General features: G+C 43.2%; 1 protein-coding gene across 3 annotated transcripts in view; it reads right to left on the bottom strand.

The window, feature by feature from the left end:
* The window catches only part of FRAS1 (Fraser extracellular matrix complex subunit 1), a 299,172-nt gene that overhangs the window by 143,469 nt on the left and 131,115 nt on the right, over positions 1-24,588 (bottom strand). For all 3 annotated transcript variants that reach the window (XM_043544852.1, XM_043544853.1, XM_037896738.2), the window contains exons 10-14: positions 19,152-19,241; positions 18,465-18,503; positions 16,491-16,638; positions 10,213-10,356; positions 9,617-9,751 (exon numbers count right to left, since the gene is read on the bottom strand). In XM_043544852.1, the coding sequence (XP_043400787.1) occupies positions 9,617-9,751; positions 10,213-10,356; positions 16,491-16,638; positions 18,465-18,503; positions 19,152-19,241 (556 nt within the window). The remainder of the gene's footprint in view (positions 1-9,616; positions 9,752-10,212; positions 10,357-16,490; positions 16,639-18,464; positions 18,504-19,151; positions 19,242-24,588) is intronic.

Raw genomic sequence — 24,588 nt, 5'->3', positions numbered from 1 at the left:
CCAGACTGCGTAAAATGCAAAAACCAGGAGGCAACAACAACAACTCGTGAGGGAATAAATGATCTGCGTTGGGGAGCTTAAATTTCATTATCTAATGCACATTTATTTAAAGTAGGGATAGGAGAGAAGCCCATTAAAAAAAAAAAAAAAAAAAAAGAACAGACCCATGCTCCGCAGTGATCTGCCCCAGAATAGATGAGAATGGGCTTGTTTCCAATAAAAGAGGAACATGCCTAACTTTTGCAGGGCAAGCGAGGACAGAACGAAGGAGAGGATACTGCAATTAGTGACCAGAGTAGATGGCTGCCACTGATTCTAAACATGTTCATTTCCACAAAAGTAAGAGGTCACTTATTCCCTCCCCCCGCATTTATTCCAAGTGTTTTAATTCCTCTTTTATCTGCTGGAGTACACAGCATTCTTCCCTGTTGTTTTTGTTTTATTAACAAGCTGGAGCATCTGTCTAGCTACTTATATCACCCTCATCACCATAGCAGCTGAGAAGCTCCCGACCATTAAGGGATTTTACCCTCACAAAACCCCTTTGAGGCAGGGCAGTGCTATTACCCCCAGTGAACAGATGGGGATCTGAGGTACAGAGAGACTAAGTGACTTGCCCAAGGTCACACAAGAATTGGCCCTAACATTCCTGAGTCCAAGTCCAGTGCTCTGTTCACTAGACCATCCTTCCTCCTCTATCATCCCTTCCTACTATCGATTGCTCTTCTCTCCACCCTTTTCTCTCTTCCCCTTCTGTTCCCTTGCAATTTGCTGCTCTCTTCCTCATCTTCTTCCCTCCTGTTTCTTCTTGCCTCACTCTTCCTCCCTTTCTCTGTCCTGATTGCTCCAGAGTATTATGGGCAGTCTGAGTCACACATTTTAAGCCGGAAGAGATCAACACACAGGCTGCAGAATTTCACCAGTAATTCCTGCGGAGAAAGCCATTATTCCATTTCATGGGTGACCACTATCAAGCCCATAAACTTGTGATCAAATTAGAGCAGAGATCCAGGCTCAATTTAAAGATTGCAAATGATGATAAATTTACCACTTTCCCTCGCAAAATTAACCAGTGGTTAATTTCCCTCGCTGACAGAAAGTTGTATCTGATTTCCAATTTCAATTTTTCTAACTTCAACTTCCAGCCATTGGATTTTGTTATGCTAAATTTAGGGGGCCCTTGAAATCAGGTGTACTCTTCCTTTGTAGGTACTTACAGGTTGTTATCAAGTCCCCTCTCAACCTTCTCTTCAATATGGTACATGGACGGAGCTCCTTAATTCTCTCATCCTAAAGCAGGTTTTCCAGACCTTGAATCCTTCGTGTAGTACATCTCCAAACACCCTCCAATTTTTCACCATCTTTTTTCAAGCATGGACACCAGAATGAAACACAGTATTGCTGCAATGGACTCACCGATGCCACATGAGCAAGTTACATCATCTTCCTGACATTCTCATTTACACACTGGAGGACTGCAGAAGCCCGCTGGGACACAGGATCGCATCGGGAGCTCATGGTCAGCTGATTGTCTGCAATGACCCCTAAGTCCTTTCCAGAGTCACTGCTTTCCAAAATAAGCTCCCCATTCTGTAAACATGGCTTATGTTCTCTGCTCTTTAAGGTATGTCCCTGCATTTGGCTGCCTTAAAGCATATGTTATTTTACTGAACCCAGATCAGTCAGGGCAATTAAGATTGCTCTGAATCAGTGACTATTTTTCACCCTCATTTACTGCCCCAACCCCTATCTGCAAAATGAAACTCACTACAGTCATTGGCAAGTTTCACTTTGAACACAGGCAACAAAGAGGAAGGAATTAGAACAGGATGGGCAAGTTTTAGGCAGGGTGAGTTTCGGGACAGGCAGGATGCAGCACACTTCATTGGAAACCAAGCAGATCCCTGCTCAAGCCAGACGCGGATGCAAACCAGCACTATTTGAAGGTCAGATCCATTTGGTTAAGTACTCCCCCTTCTCCATCTTGCTCCGATTCCCGGTTGCCTCCCCTGCCTTTGGCAATGATCCTGCAAAACCAATGCAGGATCTCAGCAGCTCTGGAAGCCTCTACTAAGGCAGATGTTGTCTTCACATTTTATCTTTCTCTGGAGTGTGATAACTTCTGAGATATCTCTGATCTAGCAGAGCCAGAGAGAGAGACCTGACAATAACAAGCAGCTCAGCAGAGGCTGCCAGACCTACTGAGAAGATGGAATGAACTTGGCAGGATAGCACCATGAGCATGGAACCTTTTGGGGTCAAGGCCGTTGGAAGTCAGGGAAGGAAAGAGAAGTATTGAGAGTCTGTGGAACAAGCCAGAGAGCTGATCTTGGAGGAGGGACAAAGGAAGGATCAGGGACCAATAGCTTGAAGAGTCTGAGGGGGAAGAGGAGGGGCAGACTGGTGGAGGCTAAAAGAAGGGAGGGAAAGAAAAAGAATCAAAACTACAGATCATTCTCAGTAAGTTAGCAAACACTCAGGGTCTTCTCTGAATCAAACATCTGAGTCTCTCAATTCATTTCAGCCAGGTTACCACTGGCAGCGAAGTTAATTGCTCAGATAGGGTTAATGAGTAACTTCCTCAGGTGGCTCCACTGAACGAAGGTATTTGCCAGGAAAGACAGTGATTAGTTTGGCCTCCTTTAAATCCACTGCTACAGTTGTCAGGTCTACCATGAATGCTGGTGCTGGACTCCGGCTGCGCTAACATGGCCGGCAGCAAAACCCATCCACTTCCATAGTCAAAGAAGCAGCACCTGCATAAGGTATCAGCTGCAGGTCTCCCAATGAATATCAAACATGGCCCAATTCATGCTCTTATATAAACCTTCAGCTCTCACGCCCACAATGACAGGCATCAGGCAATTTCTCTTTGCCTACCTGCCCTGAGGGTTGCTGTTTTAAAAATGCAACAGCTATTGATATCCCCAGGATATCTTTGTTCTGTTGGTCTACAGTAACTTAAACACTAAAGGAAAGTGCATCAATAGAAACTATGTGGTTGCTGGAAAGCAATCTCAGACCGCTTGGCTTTGTTCAGCTCAGATCTTTCTAGAGATAACTGACTGGTGGTGTTGCTTGCAAGGCAGGCCGGAACGCAGAGCATGCATGGGGCCAAGGGAGAGAGGACATGTGCTATGGAACCAAATAGGAAAAAGTGAGTGTCACATCACGGCCATATTCTTCATAGAAATATGCTTATGATATGAATATGGCATAACTACGATGTATTGGATGCAAAATGGGTCTTGTGAGATATCAGTCAAAAGGTTATGATTTATCCAATATGATTATCCTATTTGTATGCATGTATCATGGCTGTATCCAAAGTCAGGAATATAAACACTGTATCAATTGCAAAAGTGTTTGCACCTGGGAAATGCCCACCAGACAGTAGGCAACCTGAATAGGCCATTAGGAAGAACAATAAGACTCTGAATATACTAATCTCCCACCTTCCTGAGACGCTTCCCGAGTTGCTGCTTTGACACTATAGGGTCAGGTAATCGTGTCACCTGATTCTAGACCCCATCTTGGGCTTTCAGTGTTTTTCCATTAAGAGGGTCAGACTGGGACACAAAAGGTTTTATTAAAGGCTGGAGAGTGAGTTAATCGGGGTCGCCGGTTCTTCACAGAATCCCTGCCCAGGATGACTTCTGGAAACACCTAAAACTGATCTGGGGTGAAGGACTGGGATCCAGGCTGAGAAAGGGCAACCTGTGAAGGGTATATCTGGAGGTTTAAGCTGCAAGCAGTGCAGATTACCTTCAAGAAACTCTGCCACTGGCATAAAACAACATTTAGGGTCAGAAATTACTATTTGTAGACAGTTTCTGTAATGTATTAAGCCTAGTTTGCATGTTTTGCTTTATTTGCTCAGTAATCTGCTTTCATCTTTTTGCTGTCCCTTATAATCACTTAAAATCTGTCTTTTGTAGTTAATAAACTTGTCTTTGTTTTCTATAAACCAGTTTGTACAATTCATATCTAGGGAAGGAGAGGCAAAACACTGTGCATATCTCCCTCCAGATTGAGGGAGGGGACCATTTTTTATGAGCTTGCGCCGTACAGATCTCTCTAATCAGCACCAGACAATATTATTTTGGATTTACACCCTAAAAGGAGGTGTGCACAAGAGTGCTGGGTAAATCCCCGAGCTGAATCTTCCCACCCAGAGCTGATTTCAGTCTGTGTCTGCAGCTGGGTGTGTGTGTGTGTGCTAGAGAAGGCTTGAGGGCCTGGCACAGCAAGGACAGGATGAGGAAAAGCCCAGGCTGGTGGAACGGGCAGGCCCAACGGGACCCCAGTATATCAGGTGGCATCCTGAACAGGGGGTCCACCCTGTCACATGAGGACCCTACAGGGTTGGGCCAGAAGCCAAAGGGGCTTTCTGTACTTCAAATGGCCTGTTTCCTCTGCTTAATTTAAACATTTTGTTGTACAGAGAGCTGTTCCATCTAGCAAACAAACTCTGTTCCATTTTTTCATTGATAGTATAGGATACCTTATCCTTCCACTTGTCTTCCACAGCATATATCTTTGTTCTCTAAAGAGACCCAGCAAATGTCGAGTGCACAGATTCTCTGTGAATGCCCACCAAATCACCCTCCAGCGGCTATAATACCCATCCTCTCACCTCTTCCCCCAAAAAATTATGGGAGGAAAGAGGGCTGGGTGTGGGGAAGGGGAGTGGGTAAGATTTGGTTTGGGAGTGAGATGTGGAAGGTTGTATACACTGTTGATTTTGAAAGCAGGGATTATGCAAACAAAGCCATTTTCAGTGACTCCAAGCTGTCAGGATGTAGTCCTGCTGATTTGGCTTTTTGTCCTTTATCGTCACAAGTGGTGACACAAATGTATCGTTATGAAGGTTCACAGTGTGCCTGGCCCTGCAGAGAGAGAGTGCAAGGACTCCATAGGTATGGCTACACAGCAAAGAAAACCCTGTTGCTGGCCTGTACCTGCTGACTTGGGCTCGAGCTGTGGGGCTGTTTCATTGCTATGTAGATTCCTGGGTTTGGGCTGGCAGGGTCCTAGAGCCCGGGCTCCAACCAAAGCCCAGATGAAACAGCCCTGCAATCTGAGCCGGAGTCTGCTGGCACAGGCCAGCTGCGGGTGCCTAGTTGCTTGCTGTGTAGACCTACCCCATGAGTCGGACACCAGCCATGCTGACCCATTCCCCAGGTGGGCAGAGTCAGTAGAGCTGGCAGTGTACAGAGGAGGCCATAAGCTGTATCTTCTCAAAGAGGGGCAGCAGCAGCTAGACTCCCAAAGGCATCGTCTTCCCCCAAATGCTCCCACTGAGCCAATGAACTTTCAACATCACTGTAAAACAGCCAGGCCCTTTTGAACCACCTTAGGCGTGCTTGCCTCATCCCATGATAGTACTTACTGCTTCTACGCACCTATTTTCATCAGCACAAGTGATGGCCATAAAGCTGAGCATACAGGGAATTGTGTCTGCTCATTGGCAAGTGCACAAACTTGCAGACCCCAAACCCAACAAGATGTCATAACCCTCATCACACAAAGATATCAACGTCACCGTGAGGTGCAGCAGGTGAATATTGTTTTCTCCATTTTACAGAGGGGAAACGGATGTGCAGACGACCCAACTTTTCAAAGTCCCTAGTGAGCACAAGCACCTCAATTTTTGGGTGTCCAACTGGAGACACCTTAAAGGAGCGTGATTTTTAGGAAGTGCTAAGCACCCACACTCAGAAAATCAGGCCCCTTTCAGCCATCTTCATCTTGATACCCAAAAACCAAGGCACTCAAAACCACCGGCCGCTGTAGGCTCACGAGACTCGCTCACGGTCATACAGCAAGCCTGTGTCAAGAGCTGATCATGGGAAACTCAGATCTCCTGACTTCCAAGCCTTTGCTTTTCCCATTAGACTAAACTTCCTTCTACAACATAGCAAGCCATAACGAGGTCACCATCAGCCTTATCACTGACTGGCTTATCAATTATTGGTTTCAGTGATTTGCTTATTATATATAAATGAGCTCATTCGGGTAACAGAGGACAACACAGGTGGTGAAAATCTTCTCCCTATTGATTTTTCAGGACTATATTGTAAGCTTCAAGGAGTCTTCCCACAGTCTAGTACTCTCAGTTTTGTTTCTTTATATTTCAAGAGGGGAAAGGGAGGCCCCTTCCCCCCGTTCACTTAATTCTTCATGGATGGATGAGTCTTTTTCAAATTTTGGTTTCACTTCAGTGCTAAATTAGGAGCATTCCAATGCTGCCAATTTAAAGGGTTTGATCCACCTCTCTGTTACTCTAGGTTTACGAGTTCCGGCAGTATAAAACTGGTGTAGAACAGAACTGAACCATGCTCAATGTTTTCAAGAGAAAAGAACTCTTGCAAAGCGCTGGCTTCCTCCTTGAGGAAAAGAAACCCATGCATTTATAAAAGCATCTGTGCTCTGCTGCATTCAAGATTAATATGAGTCTGCCCGGAACCACTAGTAAATGTGGCATAACTGACATGTTTCATTAAAGCTCTTTGACTAAAGCATAGTGCTTCCTGCACTCAGCCATTTAACTCCCTTTCGGTTGGTCACAATTCAGAGTAAAAATTCATTTAAAGATTCATTTAAAAATTCATTTAAAGTTTCTTTCCTCAAAAGATTTCTCAGAAATCCCATCTGCATCACTGCAGCTGTGAAGATCACAAGCCGTTTTGTGACTGCAAGGGATTAACACTAACGGCGTCGTAAAAGGAACTCATTGAATTATTTGAGAAATAGTTGCCTGACTTTTGAAAGACAAGATGTTGTCGACAATTCTGCCCTGGACATCTAAATGACTCGTAAACTGAACAGTTCGTTGCAAGGTAGTGCTAGCTACCTGTAGTAATTCTATTTAGCAATACCGAGACCTCTGTTCTCAAAAGATGAGCTTCTATAATTAAGATAGTATAAAGAACCATTAATAGTCTAGGGAGTCATTAATAAAAATCCAAGCACTTTGGTATGATGTAGGCTTTGTCTGTTACAATCAGGTTACATATTTCAATATTCTCATTTGGATAGGACAAAGCAGCAACGCCCGAGTTCTGTCTAGACTTTGCAGGGAGCATTAATTCTGAAAATGTGCATAAGTGAGTTGCAGGGGAAAGCAAGAATAGGGGCACTGAAGACGGCAAGTCCTTCACCTGTCTTGCTTTTCAGGGCAGAGGTCCTTCTTTTTTCACTCACTTGACTTTTCTTCTCTCAGCCTTTGCCTTATTCATTTCTGTCTCATCTCAGCCGAGCAGACTCCATGTGTCACTTTGCTCTGCCTCGGTCTCTCACTGATCCCGTGAATATTAATCACGCAGTTAGTTCTCTGAATAAGCCTCCTCACTGATTTTCAATTTCCCTTTTTCCTTCGTGGCTTTACTGTTTTACAGCAAAACAAACCCCATTATTAGAGCGGGGGGGGGGGAAAACCCACCACATCAAACTAATTCAGTCAAATGTTCTTTTTAGTTTTAGATTTTTTTTTTTTTTTAAAGAAGAACTAAAGTGATGAAGCAAGACTGAATCTTTGTGGCTCGTTCATATACTGCAGAAAGCTGTCCTGCAAAGGCAGAAGGATGGACTAGGTAATCTGTTCTCACAGGTCTTTTCCCTTTCTAGGGTCAGATCCTCTACACCAATTTACACCACTTGAGGATCTGATCAATCCTATATATGATTCTATTGACAAACTTACTGCAGACGTTAATAAAACATGCTGCTTCCTGGACAGCTGAAGGACAGTTTGGACAACCTGACTGCATGCATACGAAAACAAAGAGCATACAAAGAAAGGTTGGATGGAAATGAATTATGGAATGGGTCTGAAATTTGAGGCTTTCTCTGCCAGTTTTATTTTATGCAGAAAATGCAGCCGGGCAGAACTAAAGCAAATTGGTTTAATTCCCCGGAGGAAACATGAACAAATTTTCCCAGCAATTTTCCACTCCAGGCATGCATGGGTACGAACATGGATGGAATGCAAAGCCAGTTCATTGCAAACCGGCAATAAAATGAAACATTAGCCTTTTCCAGCTGCCTTTACTGTGCATGGCCATTGCCACTTAAAAGACCAGGAGCAGGCAGAAAGGCAATGGTAAAATAAAACAAACTAAAAGATTAATTAGAACTTGGATTGCAAATTCTTTTAGGCTGGGGACTGCCTTTTCATTATGTGTGTGTACAGCACCTGGCACAATGGGGCCCAGATCTTTAATCGGGGTATCTAGAGGTTGATCCAATTCTATTACTCAAAGATAAGGTCATTCAGCCCTGGTCTACACTGGGGGGGATCGATCTAAGTTATGCAACTTCAGCTACATGACTAACGTAGCTGACGTTGATGTACTTAGATCGACTTACCGTGGTGTCTTCACCACGGTAAGTCAACTGCTGCCGCTCCCCTGTTGACTCCGCTGCACCTCTCATGGCGCTGGAGTCGACGGGAGACCGCTCGGGGGTTGATTTATTGCGTCTAGAGTAGACGCGATAAATCGATCCCCGCTGGATCGATCGCTGCCCGCCAATCCGGCAGGTAGTGAAGACATACCCTTAGACAGGAGCATTCAAAACCTGAAATCTATTGTAAACCCTTTGGGCCAGACGGTTATAGAAAAGCAGTGGTCAAGAATCCAACTCCTGCTTTAGATCTCAATTCAGCAAAGGCACTTCAGCATGTGCTTTACTTTGAGCAACTGGGTATTTCCACAGAAGTCATTAGGACTGCACAGGTGCTTGGAGCCCACATGTGTTCAGGTGCTTGGCTGAACTGGTCTCAGAAAGAATTACAGCCCCTCTAAAAAGGCCAATATCATAAGGAGAAAAGTGCTGACTTTAAATATCTGTCAGGATGAAAGAGGCTGAATCACAGTTTGGACAAAGAAAGAATATTTCAAAGGAATCGGACAGAAAGCCCCACCTTCCCTATCCTAATCCCAACCTTTAGAAACGTACAGAGATACACTCATTTAGAGACACTTTCCCCAGTTTTGTGGAACTCGTGATTAACAGGGTAAGACTCCCTCAATATTCCTGATGCGAACAGCTACCACAAGAGATGTTCTGGGAAGGAGAAGTGTGAAAAGCAAGAAAATATCACCAAAGAGGAAAGGATGTTTGTGTGTGACTCTGGCTACCTGCCATATCCCATGTCGCTCTCTAATTCGCTCTAATAAACAACTCCACTGCAGCCTCCTGGGGAGGGCTGATTTCATTAGCTGTAGTTTAGCCTGTGCTGGAAACAAAGTATACACCAAAGAATCAGATTCCGGTAAATGGCTACGGATTTTAGGTCAATGGTAAAATATAGCAGTTCTCTCACCCCCCCCAGGAGCAAGAGACAATAACATTTCCCTGGGAGAGACTTCTGAATTGAAATACGACTGATTCAATCACAGTGTTGAGAAGTAGGGATTTCAGAAGCAGATGGTTAAAGAGTGCATTCTTCTCCCATTTGCCATCATCTTAACGTTACATGATTCTGTTATTTTGTGGCATTACGGCACTGAAAACTTTTGTCCTCATGTTGGCAATGGATCTCTAAACACAGACTCTGCACTGTAACTTAGACATGTGGCTGTTTTACCAGGCAGCCCTATTTGTAAGTTACCTGCACAGTGGAGGTGATCCTGGAAGAATCCATCCCCACACAATGTCACACATTGCCTGTACTTCATCAGCAGGGATCCCTGACATGAGGTACACTCAAACCCATTGGTGCAGGTGGAGCACGTCTCCATGCAGGCTGCCCACACAAAACAAAGGGAAAGAGAGACAGCGTTACCTTAACATGTCATTGCACACTGATACTGATCTGTACATGGTCAGTCTGCAGGCTAAATTCAGGGACACATCCCTATGCAGGAAAAGCATTTGAGACTAAAGATGGTTGAAAAAAACTGGTTCCTTTTTTTGCTGAAATTTTTTGAAACTCTAAATTTTCCAACGAGCTCTAGTTTAGACCAGCTGAAATCAATAGGACATAAAGAGATGCTTCGGTGCTTTCCTGAATCCAGGACTGAAAGACTAACCTTACTGATATCCAATTTGGTGTTGTGTTTCCACATCCATAAGAGATAACAAGGAAGAAGGTTTTCATACAACAACAGTCCATGACTGGGAGGCAATGTGAATAAGCAGTCCTCCAGGACTAAAGCACCAGCCTGAAGGAAATCCAATCAGCTGAGATCGGAACATAGGCTATACCTAAGCAAACCCCAGCATCCTGATAGAATCCAGGATCACAGCTCCCCACACAGCGTCCATTCTGGAGCCACTTGGTTGCATCGCGGCAGACATCACAGTGGTCAAAGGACCGAGAGCAGGTCAAGCAGTCTGAGTGGCATTGCACTAGCATGAAGAACAAAAAAGAAAGAAGCTGTCAGCACTGTGTGCCTTGTGTCAAGAAGTCTGGAAATAACACATACACTATAGTCAAAGCAAAACTCAGTGCATGGCCTCTCTGCTAATGGCTCAAGGCATTGTCTCATAAATTGCATGCGATCAGTTAAATGCTGCATTTTATTGGACTGGGTAAGTAAGCACTGCACTTAATTCAAGTTCTCCAGCCTGGTGTTAAACAGTCCATTCACAATCCATGTTGACTCTTTTCATTGATATTCTTATACCATCAGGAATTAATGGCCCACAGCAATCGGAACTTGAGTTACCTCAGGCCAAATCCCGTAACAAAGTCAATGGGAGTTTGGCCAAGTCAGCTTGGAGCAGGGGTTGCAGGCTTAGTGACGCAGAGAGATCACCTGACGGGACAGGGTTACGACAAGATATTTCCCTACAGTAGGTGTTTCTCACACTACAAGGCTGGCCTCCGTGTGGTGGCCGAAGGACCGAATATTTTTTCTTTATTGCTGAATCATTTTTGCCTAAATAAACAGAGAATGGGCTGCCCTGTCCCTATGCACGTGCAGCAGCGTCTCCACTGCTTGACAATCACCTTACTACTGAGAGAGGTATGGGAACAGTTTAGGCTCCATTCAGGAGTGAAGCTCTCTGCACTAATCCAAAGTGTTCCCTGAAAGTACAACCAGCTGCTGTCCCATGAGCAGGCCTCAGCTTAGAGAGAGCGACACTACGCACTGGGTAGGGGAGTGTGGGTTTCCCCCCCGAAGCGCATCTGTCAGAGAACAGTAATTTACAATGGCTTCACGAAAACATTTGGGTGAGGGAAGCTCTTCCCCTGCTATAGTTTGTGGGAAGGTGGGAACAACGCCGTGGGAGAGTTTGAAGAACTCTGGGCTAAACAGTTAAAATTTTGGAAGGTTTTACAGGATCATCAGCCTGGATCCTGCATTGCAAAACTCTCATTGCCTCTGTTGCAGCATGGAGAGACATAATGGGCGGGTCCGTGGAAAGGAGATTTCAAGGGGAGCAGTGAGTATGCAGAACACAGGCTTGGCTCTATACAGCCCCAGGCAATGATCTCAGTAGATCGTATTTTCCAAAGAGCTCAGCACGCAGTTAGGCACCTAAATGAAGTCAGCAGAATTTCAAAAGCACTCAGCACCCAGTGAGAGATAAAAAAGCATCTTTTAAAAAGTGGAAGTCAAATCCTAGTGAGGTAACTAGAAAGGAGCATAAACACTGCCAAATTAAATGTAAAAATGTAATAAGAAAAGCCAAAAAGGAGTTTGAAGAACAGCTAGCCAAAAGCTCAAAAGGTAATAACAAAATATTTAAGTAAAGTATATCAGAAGCAGGAAGCCTGCTAAACAACCAGTGGGGCCCCTCGACGATCGAGATACAAAAGGAGCACTTAAAGACGATAAAGTCATCACAGAGAAACTAAATGAATTCTTTGCTTCAGTCTTCATGGCTGAGGATGTTAGGGAGATTCCCAAACCTGATCCGTCTTTTGTAGGTGACAAATCTGAGGAATTGTCACAGATTGAAGCGTCACTAGAGGAGGTTTTGGAATTAATTGAGAAACTTAACAGTAACAAGTCACCAAGACCAGATGGCATTCACCCAAGAGTTCTGAAAGAACTCAAATGTGAAATTGCGGAACTATTAACTATGGTTTGTAACCTGTCCTTTAAATCAGCTAATGTACCCAATGACTGGAAGATAGCTAATGTAACGCCAATATTTAAGAAGGGCTCTAGAGGTGATCCTGGCAATTACAGACTGGTAAGTCTAACGTCAGTACCGGGCAAATTAGTTGAAACAACAGTAAAGAATAAAATTGTCAGACACATAGAAGAACATAAATTGTTGCACAAAAGTCAACATGGTTTCTGTAAAGGGAGATCATGTCTTGCTAATTTATTAGAGTTCTTTGAGGGGGTCAACAAACATGTGGACAAGGCGGATCCAATGGACATAGCGTACTTAGATTTCCAGAAAGCCTTTGACAAGGTCCCTCACTAAAGGCTCTTATGTAAATTAAGTTGTCATGGGATAAGAGGGAAGATCCTTTCATGGATTGAGAACTGGTTAAAAGACAGGGAACGAAGGGTAGGAATAAATGGTAAATTTTCAGAATGGAGAGGGGTAACTAGTGGTGTTCCCCAAGGGTCAGTCCTAGGAGCAATCCTATTCAACTTATTCATAAACGACCTGGAGAAAGGGGTAAACAGTGAGGTGGCAAAGTTTGCAGATGATACTAAACTGCTCAAGACAGTCAAGACCAAAGCAGACTATGAAGAACTTCAAAAAGATCTCACAAAACTAAGCGATTGGGCAACAAAATGGCAAATGTAATTTAATGTGGATAAATGTAAAGTAATGCACATTGGAAAAAATAACCCCAACTATACATACAAGATGATGGGGGCTAATTTAGCTACAACTAATCAGGAGAAAGATCTTGGAGTCATCGTGGATAGTTCTCTGAAGACATCCACGCAGTGTGCAGCGACCATCAAAAAAGCAAACGGGATGTTAGGAATCATTAAAAAAGGGATAGAGAATAAGATGGAGAATATCTTATTGCCCTTATATAAATCCACAGTACGCCCACATCTTGAATACTGCGAGCAGATTTGGTCCCCTCATCTCAAAAAAGATATAATGGCATTAGAAAAGGTTCAGAAAAGGGGAACTAAAATGATTAGGGGTTTGGAACGGGTCCCATATGAGGAGAGATTAAAGAGGCCAGGACTTTTCAGCTTGGAAAAGAGGAGACTAAGGGGGGATATGATAGAGGTCTACAAAATCATGAATGGTGTGGAGAAAGTGAATAAGGAAAAGTTATTTACTTGTTCCCATAATATAAGAACTAGGGGCCACCAAATGAAATTAATGGGTAGCAGGTTTTAAACAAATAAAAGGAAGTTCTTTTTCACTCAGCGCACACTCAACCTGTGGAAATCCTTGCCTGAGGAGGTTGTGAAGGCTAGGACTATACCAGGGTTTAAAAGAGAACTGGATAAATTCATGGAGGTTAAGTCCATTAATGTCTATTAGCCAGGATGGGCAAGGAATGGTGTCCCTAGCCTCTGTTTGCCAGAGGGTGGAGATAGATGGAGGAGAGAGATCACTAGATCATTACCTATTAGGTTCACTCCCTTTGGGACACCTGGCATTGGCCACTGTCAGTAGACAGGATACGGGGCTGGATGGACCCTTGGTCTGACCCAGTATGGCCTTTCTTATGTTCCTTATGTTCACCCAGCAGCTCCTATTGATACGAATGAGAACTTCTGGTGCCAGGAATATTTTAAAACCTGCCCCCCTCACTGAAGTGCCCTCATGCGAACTGAGCTCTTTGGAAAATCCAGCCCAGAAAATATAGACCTGTTAATACAATGCAGTGTTTTCAAATCACAGACACACTTTCTCCCAAATCTGTTCCCATTAGCTTAGCATCTGAACTCCTCACAGTCTTTAGTTAATTTATCCCCACAACACCCCTGCAAGGAAGGGCTGTGCTATTATTCCCATAGTACAGATGGGGAACTGAGTCACAGAGAGACTAAGGCTAAACATTTTAAAGCCCCTAAATGACTTAGGCACTTAGAAGCCTAAGTCTCACTGGAAGTCAAGGGGACCGAATAGCTGTCACTTTTGAAAATGGGACTTCAGGGATAACTTTTTCAAAAGCCACGGAGCAGTTTGCCCAAGTTTACAAGGGAAGTCTGTGATAAATCAGGAAATTGAACTTGGGTCTCCCAGGCTAACCCCCTCCCGCTTTCTCTTTTCTTATGCCCGAAGAGCTCCCCTTCGGTAGCCTGCGAGATGTCTCTACGTTTAGGTGGCCTGTCCCAAACGCTTTGCCTTTTGGATTTACAAACGCTTTTTTTTTTTTGTCTGTTCAACAAATACGCTTTAAATATTTATCTGACAAGCACTCTGAACCACTTCTGCAATGACAGCATAATTAAACTGCTAAGCTGTTTTCTTTTTCTTGCGACAAACTGGAGCTCTCTGATTAACCAAAGCCCGTTGAGTGCAACACGAGCGGCTGCCAATATGGAAAATTAGGAATCTGCAGATAAAACCGACCAACTATGAAATGGAAACGAAGGGGAAATGACAACATTCTGTGGGAAAAATAATTTATATGAAACATTGCTCCATAGCCAAAGCTATTCAAATGTTTCCAGATAATTATTAACTGGCTCTAATTCGACTCCAGGTGAACTGGAAGTGGCATTACAGTATAAGAGAGCACATTTTTTTTAAAGGAAATTAATCATATGCCCATAAACTTGTTATAATTGAGAGAGAGAGCGCACAAGCCTTTTTTTGTTTGTTAGAAGATTTCAGAGTTTTTTTAAAAAGGAATGAAAAACATTTCCAGGACAACAGTCTCCAAGTAGTGATTCTTTTTACTTTGCCAAAGGATGGCTCTGAGGGTCCTGATCCAATTTCACTGAAGTCAGAGGGAGCCTTTGGCTTGAGTCCTGAACCTACCCTGAAATCTTATTTAGATTATATAGAGGGGGTGGATAATTACTGATCCCCAAACCAAACAGACACAGCAAAGCTGAAATCAAAACAGTTGTCGCAAGAACGTTGATAATACTGAGAAGCCCGGGGAATACGAGGGCTAAGTTGTGTGACCTTTACTCACGCTGGTAAGCACCTACACGTACCCCCAATGAAGTTAACAGGATTCATAGAATCCTAGAATATCAGGGTTGGAAGGGACCTCAGGAGGTCACCTAGTCCAACCCCCTGCTCAAAGCAGGACCAATCCCCAACTAAATCTGATGCTCAGATTAACCAGTGTGAGTAAGGATTGCACAATCAAACCCCTAATGTCCGCTTGTACTTCCTGTGACCCAGAGAGCCAACAGGCAGATGGCACAGGGAAGTGCATGGGGTTTTACAAAGATCCCCTGGGTTGGCTATCAGCATAATAGGTCAACAAAGGGTGGCATCTGAGGTCTCTACCAAGAGCCAGTTGCCCACTGGTCATTGAAATCACTGAGAAATGTCTGTACGGATAATATTAAGGAATTATGTATCCATACTGAACATTATGTTCTGAAGGTCTTGGCGATAAGGCAGGTCACCGGGAGGTGACATACCTTGGAGATGTTCCTTTCGAGCAGGAGGTGACTGACAGCTATCTCCCTGTCCAGCCATTGGTGTATTGTCTACCTATTTTCACACTGAGCCAGGGGCACATTGTGAGATTGTGAAATCGTCAAGAGAGGAAATCCACAGGAAGAAACAAACAGCAAGGGGTGCCCTGTTTCTGAATAAAAACAAAGGATTGGTCTGGTATATCTTGAAGCACAAAGAGAGACATGGAATCCTTCACCGAGGAAGCAAACCGAAAGCACGCCTGTCTCTTGAAAGAGTCAGCCTGGCTGTAAAGCGCTGCAAGTATTTTGGATAAGCAATACTCTAGTAGACATTAGAGTATCTTGTTCATTACGTCCAGGCTCTGAAATGCGTATTATGATTTTATTTTATATCTAATCATGTTTCTAATATTTCTACTTGCTATTAATTGATTCTCTATGTTTGTTAAATAAAGTGATATTTGGTTTCACGATTAACCTCGTTCAGTGCTGTGGGTTAGTGGCGGGTCGATGGAGGTGGAACTGGTTAGCTGGGGCTGTACCGATTTTCTGAAGCAACAAATCTGTGAATATTGCGAGTGTCCACAGGACCAGGAGCTGGACATTGCAGGCTGACGCTCAGAGGCTGGTATGTGTCAATGTGTCGCTAATCTGGACAATGACAGCAAAGCCTAGAGGGCAGTGCTCGGATTGGCTGTAGCGATGGAGTTGGGGAGCTGGCTCATGGCAGGCACAAACTTCCTTGTCCTAAGGGCAGGTGGTAGTGAGGTGCCTCACAACCCTGGGTACACCTGAGATGCATCACACACCCTCTTTAGGTCCCTGAAACACCAGTGCCTCACTGGGGAGCATTCGTAAAAGAATTTCATTTCCTGGCCTCAGTTATGAGGGGCCGGCTTACAAAGGTTTATACCCCTGTAATAAGACAGGGGTCAGAATCCAGCCTGTACAGAACTAGCAATGTCAGCAGAAGCTGCCTCGCACAAATACCTGACTGGCACTGCGAGCAGCAGTCTCCCTCCACCTTTACTGCCAGGCTGCCCAACGGGCAGGACGGACAAGAGCGTCGATAGCAGATCACTTCGGCGTCCCGGCATTCACATTCCTTGCACGGGTCTTCTTTCCATTTCTCTCCGTTCTGCATAAGACAATATTGAACGTCTTACGTGAGGGCTCCGTTCTCTTTGCAGTGATGCTGAGTTCAGCAGTGGGGCTGAATCCAGATCCTGCGGCATGTAATGAACAGTTACAGGTCTAGCGGCCAGCTAGAAGTTTGCATAATGAGCAACGATACTAATCAAAGGAGAGCCTCTGCTTTGTGACCTATAGCAATCCCCAAATAAAGCAGAGAATCTAATAGAGGGATAACCATTATCAGCCATATTCTAACAACAACAACAAGAACACAGGAACACACCAATTGCCATACCTGTGCTCCTTCTTGTCCAGTAGCCCTGTCCCTTCCTGTCTTCTAGAATGGACAGTGATAGATACTTCAAAGGAAAGTACAAGAATCTCTATAATGGACAAACAAGCTGCCCAAGGGGGAAGTTGTTTTTTTTTCTGAATCACCATCAGTTACCTCTGGGCTTATGACATGAAAAATAAGGGTTTGTGTCCCATATAATTTTTATCAGGTCTGATGCAACTGTAGAGGTTTTCATTATTCCTATAGACATCTAAGCCTTTTTATAATCCTATTAAGGTCTTCCCCTCAAGTATACACTGCAGCAATGACCTCCCTAGCTTAACTTGGCATTGTGAAGAAGTACTTTCTTTTCTCAGTTTTTAATGTATTGCCTTTCAGTTTTATTGGCTGTTTCCTTGTTCTCATATTAAGGTATGAGAGAGTAAATAGGAGCAACTGATTCACATCTTCAAGACCACACCTCTATCAAGTCCCCTCTTGTGTCTCTCTCTCCTCTCAGAATGATGCCCTGGTCTTTCCCAAGTGGTTAGAGAGTTAATTTATTAACAATGACTTCTGTTTGCCGTTGTGCTGTGCCACCTCTATCTTCTCTAAGTCTTGACCAACATAAATACTTGTGTTTCATCTGCAAATTTTGCCACCTCATTATTTTATCCCTTTCCCCAGTTGATTAATAAATCCATTAAACAACACTGTGCCAAGTACAGAACCTTGGGGGTCCTCCACTGTTAATCTTCTCCCATGGCGAAAACTGACCATTCATTGCAGTTGCTTGTTTTCTATCTTTTAGCTGGTCCCTAGTCTAGGACAGCACTTTGCTTCTCACCTTCTTTACTGAGTTTCTTAAATGCCTCTTGGGTGGGACTTTATCACAGGCTTTTTGAAAGTCTAAATAAGTTTTTGTCTCCTCTTTTTCCTTGAACAACTGTTCTGTCGACGCACTCAGGGAATTCTGGAAGACTGAAAGGGCACGATTTGCCTTGACAAAAGCCAGTCTTTAGGACGGTGCAGCACACTGCCCTTTCTGCACCCAGCTAGTTTTGCTGGCGAGGGCAGGGGACAGCAAGAGCCATTGTCCCAATGACTCCCTGTCCCACTTGGGTATGTCTACACAGCTCGCTGACGCAAGCCTCCCAGCCTGGGTCGACAGAGTTGGTCTAGCGGGGTAGTTCTCTAAAAATAGCTGCACCTATCTAAAGTCTCGGGACAGGGGCGGGCTTCAGAGCCCGAGTTGAAACTTGAAAGCCCTGTCTACACAGCTGTTTTCAGAGTGCTAGTGCAAATCTCGCTAGCCCAAGTCTGTCAACCCGGGCTGGGAGGCTCTCTGCCATGGGCTGTGTAGACGTATCCTTTGTGTCCCTGGGGCTGCTAACAGGGAGCAGTACCTACACTCATTGACTGTAATTGTGCTTGACCCCCATAAGGGAGGGGGTAAAAGCATGGGGGAGGCTCAGCCTGGTTCTTAGATGGCCTTATATCATGGATTTCTCTGTTAAAAAGGATAATGCATGAGCTGAAATATGTAATGTACTCACCTTGATGTGTTTTACTCCACCCACAACAGGGAGTGAGATCTACAGACAGAATGAGATATGGTCCTGTTTAGAAAACACCCGAATCCTCTACTTCCTGCATCTCTTAAAAGTATTCTGTTAAGAGCTATTAATTTCTACGTCAGTAGTGGTCAGCTTCATTACTCATTTGTCACAACAATGAAAGGTCTCCTATTGTACTTCATCAAAAGAAATTGCATCGTCAATTTGAGAAGAAAAGCTGATAACAAATATCCCTGAATAACAGATTCCTGTTGCAGTGAAAACAGTAACCAATGGGCAACATTTTCAGAAAGCTGCACTGAGCTTCAGTTGTGCAGCTCCCACTGACTGAAATGAAAGTCAAACATCTTAAACCCCAGGAGATGCACTGAAAACTTAAGGGTATGTATATAAAACATTAAACAGGAATGATTGATTCAATTTGCTCTGCTTTCCTCTGTGTAATAAAAAGAGCCTTAGGAGACTTATGTGGTGCAGAAAATTATAAACTAGCAGATTTTATAAAATGCAAAAACCCTCTGGGTAAGTAATATTAACGGATTATTCTTTTGTAAGACTCAGCAAATAATGTTCTTTCCAGACTTTGAGGAGACAGACTTTCACTTCTCCAAACCCTCACAAGCTTAACATGCTGTGTTATGTGTTCCAAATTACCAGGATACTCACATCTTTGGTATGTTCCTTGTACACACAGTAACTACCCCTTGAAATACATTCAGGACAGCACTTCCCCTCCAAATGAATTAATTCTTCACCCTGCAGAGAGAGAGAGGTTGCCGCATGAAATTAGCATTTCCAAGCAATACTGCGGAATGCAGAAGCAGAATGGTTATCACACTGGAATGCAATCTTCAATATCCAATTGCATCTTATCTTCCCGACATCCTACTTCATCTCTGTATGTATGTTTTGAAAAGCGTGTTTAAATAACATTGTGGTTGCAGAACGAACCCCAGAAAAGTTCAGGAAATTCACTGATAAAGCAACTGTATCATCCTTAACTCTTGCCGCTGTAAAAGAAGCCCCCAAACCAAACCAAACCAAACCATTAAAAATACATAGAAACTGGTATGTCATTTTTCACTCTGAATTCCTTGGATTTTACTTGAAAACTTTCACAACCTTAAAATACAGCTCTCTCTCTTCATTTTCTATGTTCCATTTTTCCCTTAAAGAAAAGATTAAAAATTTAAAAAATGTTCATGGTAAATTTTAAAACATACATTATATTGATCTAAATTCTGTTCTTGATTACAACTGTAACAGAGATATTGTGATTACACCAGTGTAACTGAGATCATAATTTTTCCATAAGAAATGGAAATAGGGCCTTCCATCTGCTCCAAGTCCGTTGCACATGAATGGAAGTGAAACACTTATGGGAGAGAAAGGATGGTCTTATGTTTAAAGAACCTGGATTAGATTTAGGAGAGCTAGGTTCAATTCCTGTCTCTGCCTTTGATTCTCTCGGCCAGATTCTCACTTACATTAAGACCTCTTGACACTGCTAAGGTGATATAAAGGGGCCTAAAAATGGATGTACATATACAAATTAAATCAAAATAGGCTATTTTAATTCCATACATAGACTTGCACCAAAATAATAAAAGGTGAACTAACAACCAATTTAGCTATTTCAGTGCAAGTTAGTTCGTGGACCAGCCCCAGGGTGAGATTTTTAAACGAACACAGCATTGGACTAATTCTGCTGCCTGGGAAGTCAATGGTGAATGCTGACTGCTTTTGTAAATTGCACCCTTTAATCCCTCTCTAAAATTTGGGATAGTATTTACCTACCTCCTAGGGGTGTTGTGCAGATTATTCATTAATATGTAAGAACTGCTCAGATACTGTGGTGGAGTGGGGAATATTAATAGATGGATAGTGCTTTTGGATATAGTCAAACCCTGTTTACAGTGAAGTGGAACAGTTTTCTCATACTGTTTCTATGCACCAGAATTCTAGCTACAGGGTGTGATTCAGTCTCCACAGGAGTGAGTGGGATTCTTTTCAATGACTTAAATGGGGTTTGTATCAAGCCCTTAATGTACTTCCAGTCATGGGGGAGCTGTTCTATATGTGCAGAACCCTCTTTTCAAATTCTGTTATTGAACTGTTAATATATACATAAATACACACACACACACACACACGCGCGCGCGAAAACCACAGCTAACAAAAACTCCCCATGAATGGAAAAGCTGGCTACATCCCCGGGTTCATTGCAGTCTTCATTGTGCTCAGGATTTGCTGCTCTTGAGTGAAGTGACAGTGAAACACTCCTGGCCACCTACGCTGCAGGGGGAGGTTACACCTCAGCTCCCTAAGTCTGGAGTAGAGTGAAGAGAAAACTGGTGAATTCCCACAATCAAATGAACTGTTGTTGGATTCAAAGGTTTCCATATATCCGCCAGGATTGCTGGATAACCAGCCATTGCTCAGTCACTAGTATTGTCACAATATTAAAACAGAGGTAAGGGGCAAGAGGCAAGTATAGAAGTATAGAGTTAGACAGTGGCTGAGATTTTCAAAGCCAACAAGGGGATATTGCCCACAACTCCCATTAACTTCAACAGAAGCATGCGGCTACTTCCCTTGGCTGGCCCATAAAAGTCAACCATTCCGACAAGCCAGCTGGTGTCAATTGATGTAGCTTTATTATTTACGGCAGCTTAGGGTGCATCCCTAAAGAATATCTGTTCATAGAATCACGATAGTATATTTTACAGTGTTCCACTTAGGAAAACATAGCATGCCAGTTTGGCTACATATACACAAGTGCAGCCGCGTTACCAATGGCAGATTATGCCAGAATGGCCAATGTGGGCCCAATGCTTTGAAAGGGCCACCAACTGTACTAAGTTGAAGCACTATGATTTCAGTCAATTGGGGAGACATTTCACTTTAATCCATCACTGGGCATTCCTACAAGTGTCTAGATATTGAAACCATTCTTGCAAAACTCCGTAGTATATGGTGAGAACCCATGTCACTAGTATGTACTGTGAACTTTCCCACCTCCAACACACACCGACACTTATACAAAGGATGAGGGGGGAAAATGTGTATGGGACATGATTCTCCTTGCCAAAAAAGGCAGCCCTGGCCTGCCAAGACTCAGAAGTGGGAGGCACTATGCAAGATAACTATGTCACTTGCACTCTTGTTTAAGAGGCTTTACTCATTACATTCAACATTAAGAATGTGGAAAAGGAGTAAGGGGGGGGGGGGGGGGGGGGGGGGGGGTGTCAGACTGAGGAAAATAAAATGTTTTTACACACACACACACACACACACACACACCTTTAGATCTTTAAGATTTCACTGGTGTGCAAAAGTAACTAGAACAATCTACAAGGAAAGGAGAAAAACTGTGCAACACAATGATCTAAATTTGCTCCTTATCTTCATAACATTAGGACCAATCCTAAGACCTGCTGATAGCATGTTAGTCACGCAACACCTTGCAAGATCTGGCCCATTGTTCCCTTTATGACAGGACTGTTTAGAGAGAGTCTCCAAAGTGGGATGATGTGGAAACAGGAACCTCATTCTTAGGTATGGCTCAGTCTCACCTTCAGCCACCCATGAGCTGTACTCTTCAGAAACATCCCTGAAAGCTGTCTCTACAGCACTTCATGGAAGGGACGGTGGGAACTAGCATGATGGGTTATGAGATGTTTCTGACAGCTCAAGTGGTTTTGGTTGAGCAAATCCACTTCAGCAACCACCCTATCCACACCTACCAGACAGTTTCCAGCAGCCCCCCTTGAAGACTACAACTCACAGCTCACCTGAGGGCCCCTCAGAGTCACCACAGTCATATTCACTCTGCAATTACTGGGCAGGTTTTGTTTGAAAGGGTTTTAAAATTAAGCCCTAGCTCTAGTCCCACCAGCTGCTGCTATGCTAGGTCAAACTACCTAGGATTCATGTTTAAATCTGTGACCTCATTACAATTTAGACAAGGATATGTGACCAGAAAATTAATTTTCCCTTAATGAAGGGCTAAACCCCACAGACTCCTTGCTTCAGTTAAGCTCTGATTTACTGAGGCAGGCAAAAAAATCTCAGATTTTGCCAGCAAAGCCGCAAGACTTGGAGAAGAAGAAAAAAAAATGACACCCTACCAGCTTTAAGATTCTTTTATGAGACATTTCATATCGTCCTTGGAATAAATTAATGCATGTCTTGTACTACTGAGCTGGAATTCTATCACAAATGATCCAAGACAGCTGCTTCACCTTTTTGGGAAGTCTTATAGGACGCAAGTCCTCAAACAAAACATTTTTTTTTTATTTTCTATCCGTTAGGACCAAAATTGTTCTTCAATATGCAAAAAAACACTTTTCCTGTCTTTTCCAATGCCCACACTTCACTGATTTCAATATTACCTATTTTGATGTCTGACTTGGGACACCCAGGTTTGAAGAGGTTTTCCACGGAACCTAATTCGGCCAAGCTTAGCATGCTTTTAATGCCCACTGAATTCAATAAGTGTTAATGGCACTCAGCACCACTCAGGATCTGTCTCTAACACAAGCAATTTTTTCTCCGTAAGAAAGGGAAAGGATCCAATTTGTCAGCAGAAATTAGATCTGCTACTTTATATATTTGTTTATGAGTCCACATTTTTATTATCTGTCTGTAGAGTGATCATAAATGTTGGATGGTCCAATCTGGGGCGGAATACTAAGTATGGTGAATCTGTATTGGTGAGCATCTTCGGTTGTACTATAATACATCCCAAGTTGTACTGAATACAAGTTTTTCTCTCATGGGTACTAGTAAGAGTTCAAGATATGGGAATGTCTGCAATGCACCAAATGGAGCTGCTAAATCATTTTCAATGTTGAGCCATGATGGTATGTAATCATTAGTGTAAGTGTTTCATTTTACAACTGTGTGCATGTGAAAAGCGAAGTAAAAGAGATACAAACCCAGAAGACCTATTCCCCGTTTACCCCTTGATCTTGTCTTGTTTATATAAGAAGCTTGACTTTCCAGCCAACTAAATTCAGTAGCAGTTTAGGTAGTTTTATTTAAGCATTTTAAGGTAACAAGGCAGCATTCCCTTTGACAATAAAAGTTTGGGTCCAATATTCCTCCTTGTAATGTCAATAAGAATGAATCAAGAGAGGAAAATACAAAGTATTTTTAATATTTAAAGAGATAATGTTACATGAGTTAGCACATAACTTTATTCCTAGATACATGATCTCTGCTTTTGCTGGAATGAAAGTGTGTTTGCACTGTGTCAAAACCCAACTTTCTGATACAGCCATTAAATTAGACTTACTCCAATACACCTTATATCCATGAATATACTCAGATTTTGGGCTAGACCGTGGGCACAGCCTTGATCCGGGGTATTAAATAAATTTTACCATCCTAGGAGTGTTCTTGCCAAGTATTGTGAGCTAGAGATATGCCTGAAGGCCATAATTCCTTCCCTGCATTACTCTGGCCCAGTTGGAATGAAGCAGATATTAGCCCACTGGTTAGCAGTGACACTAATAGTGAAAGAAAGAAGTTTTATCTAGTGGAGGAAAGTTGATCCAAAAACCTTTTCTTTATATACAGCAAATAGATAGGGCCCACCAACCCTACCAAAACCATTTCTGCATCCATTAACAGGGCAATTATAATATGAACTATGATCTGAGCTTGAAGTAAGAGGTAAATATATTTATGGTGTTGTCCATCACAAATCTCCTTCTCATAAACCCTGACTGCTCACTGTCTGAAAATAGGTAGGGGGTCACTAAGTCTAGTGGCTAATACCTTAGCTAAGATCTTGCTTTCTAGTCCTAGCAAAGATCAAGGGCAAAATTCTTCACAGTTTCTGACAGAACTGGCTGCCTCTGGTCTATGGTTTCTGCACCAAATTCAGCACACGCTCTCCTGAAGCCATTTCTTACCAGGTAGATAGTGACAGTGCTGCAGACAATCAAAAAGTAAGGTAGCCACCAATTCACCCAGGCATGCTGCTTGCACAACACAAGACAGTTAACCTCCTGCCTGCCTTGCACATACAAATTGACTGTCATTTCCATTTCTTGTCTCCAGTTAAGTGCTTTGGAGGCAAGTGATGGAATCACAG

Source organism: Chelonia mydas, chromosome 4 (assembly GCF_015237465.2).
Source record: "Chelonia mydas isolate rCheMyd1 chromosome 4, rCheMyd1.pri.v2, whole genome shotgun sequence".
NCBI lineage: Eukaryota > Metazoa > Chordata > Testudines > Cheloniidae > Chelonia > Chelonia mydas.
Note: the sequence above shows the minus strand (reverse complement) of the source record. Positions and strands in the feature narration are given on the sequence as shown.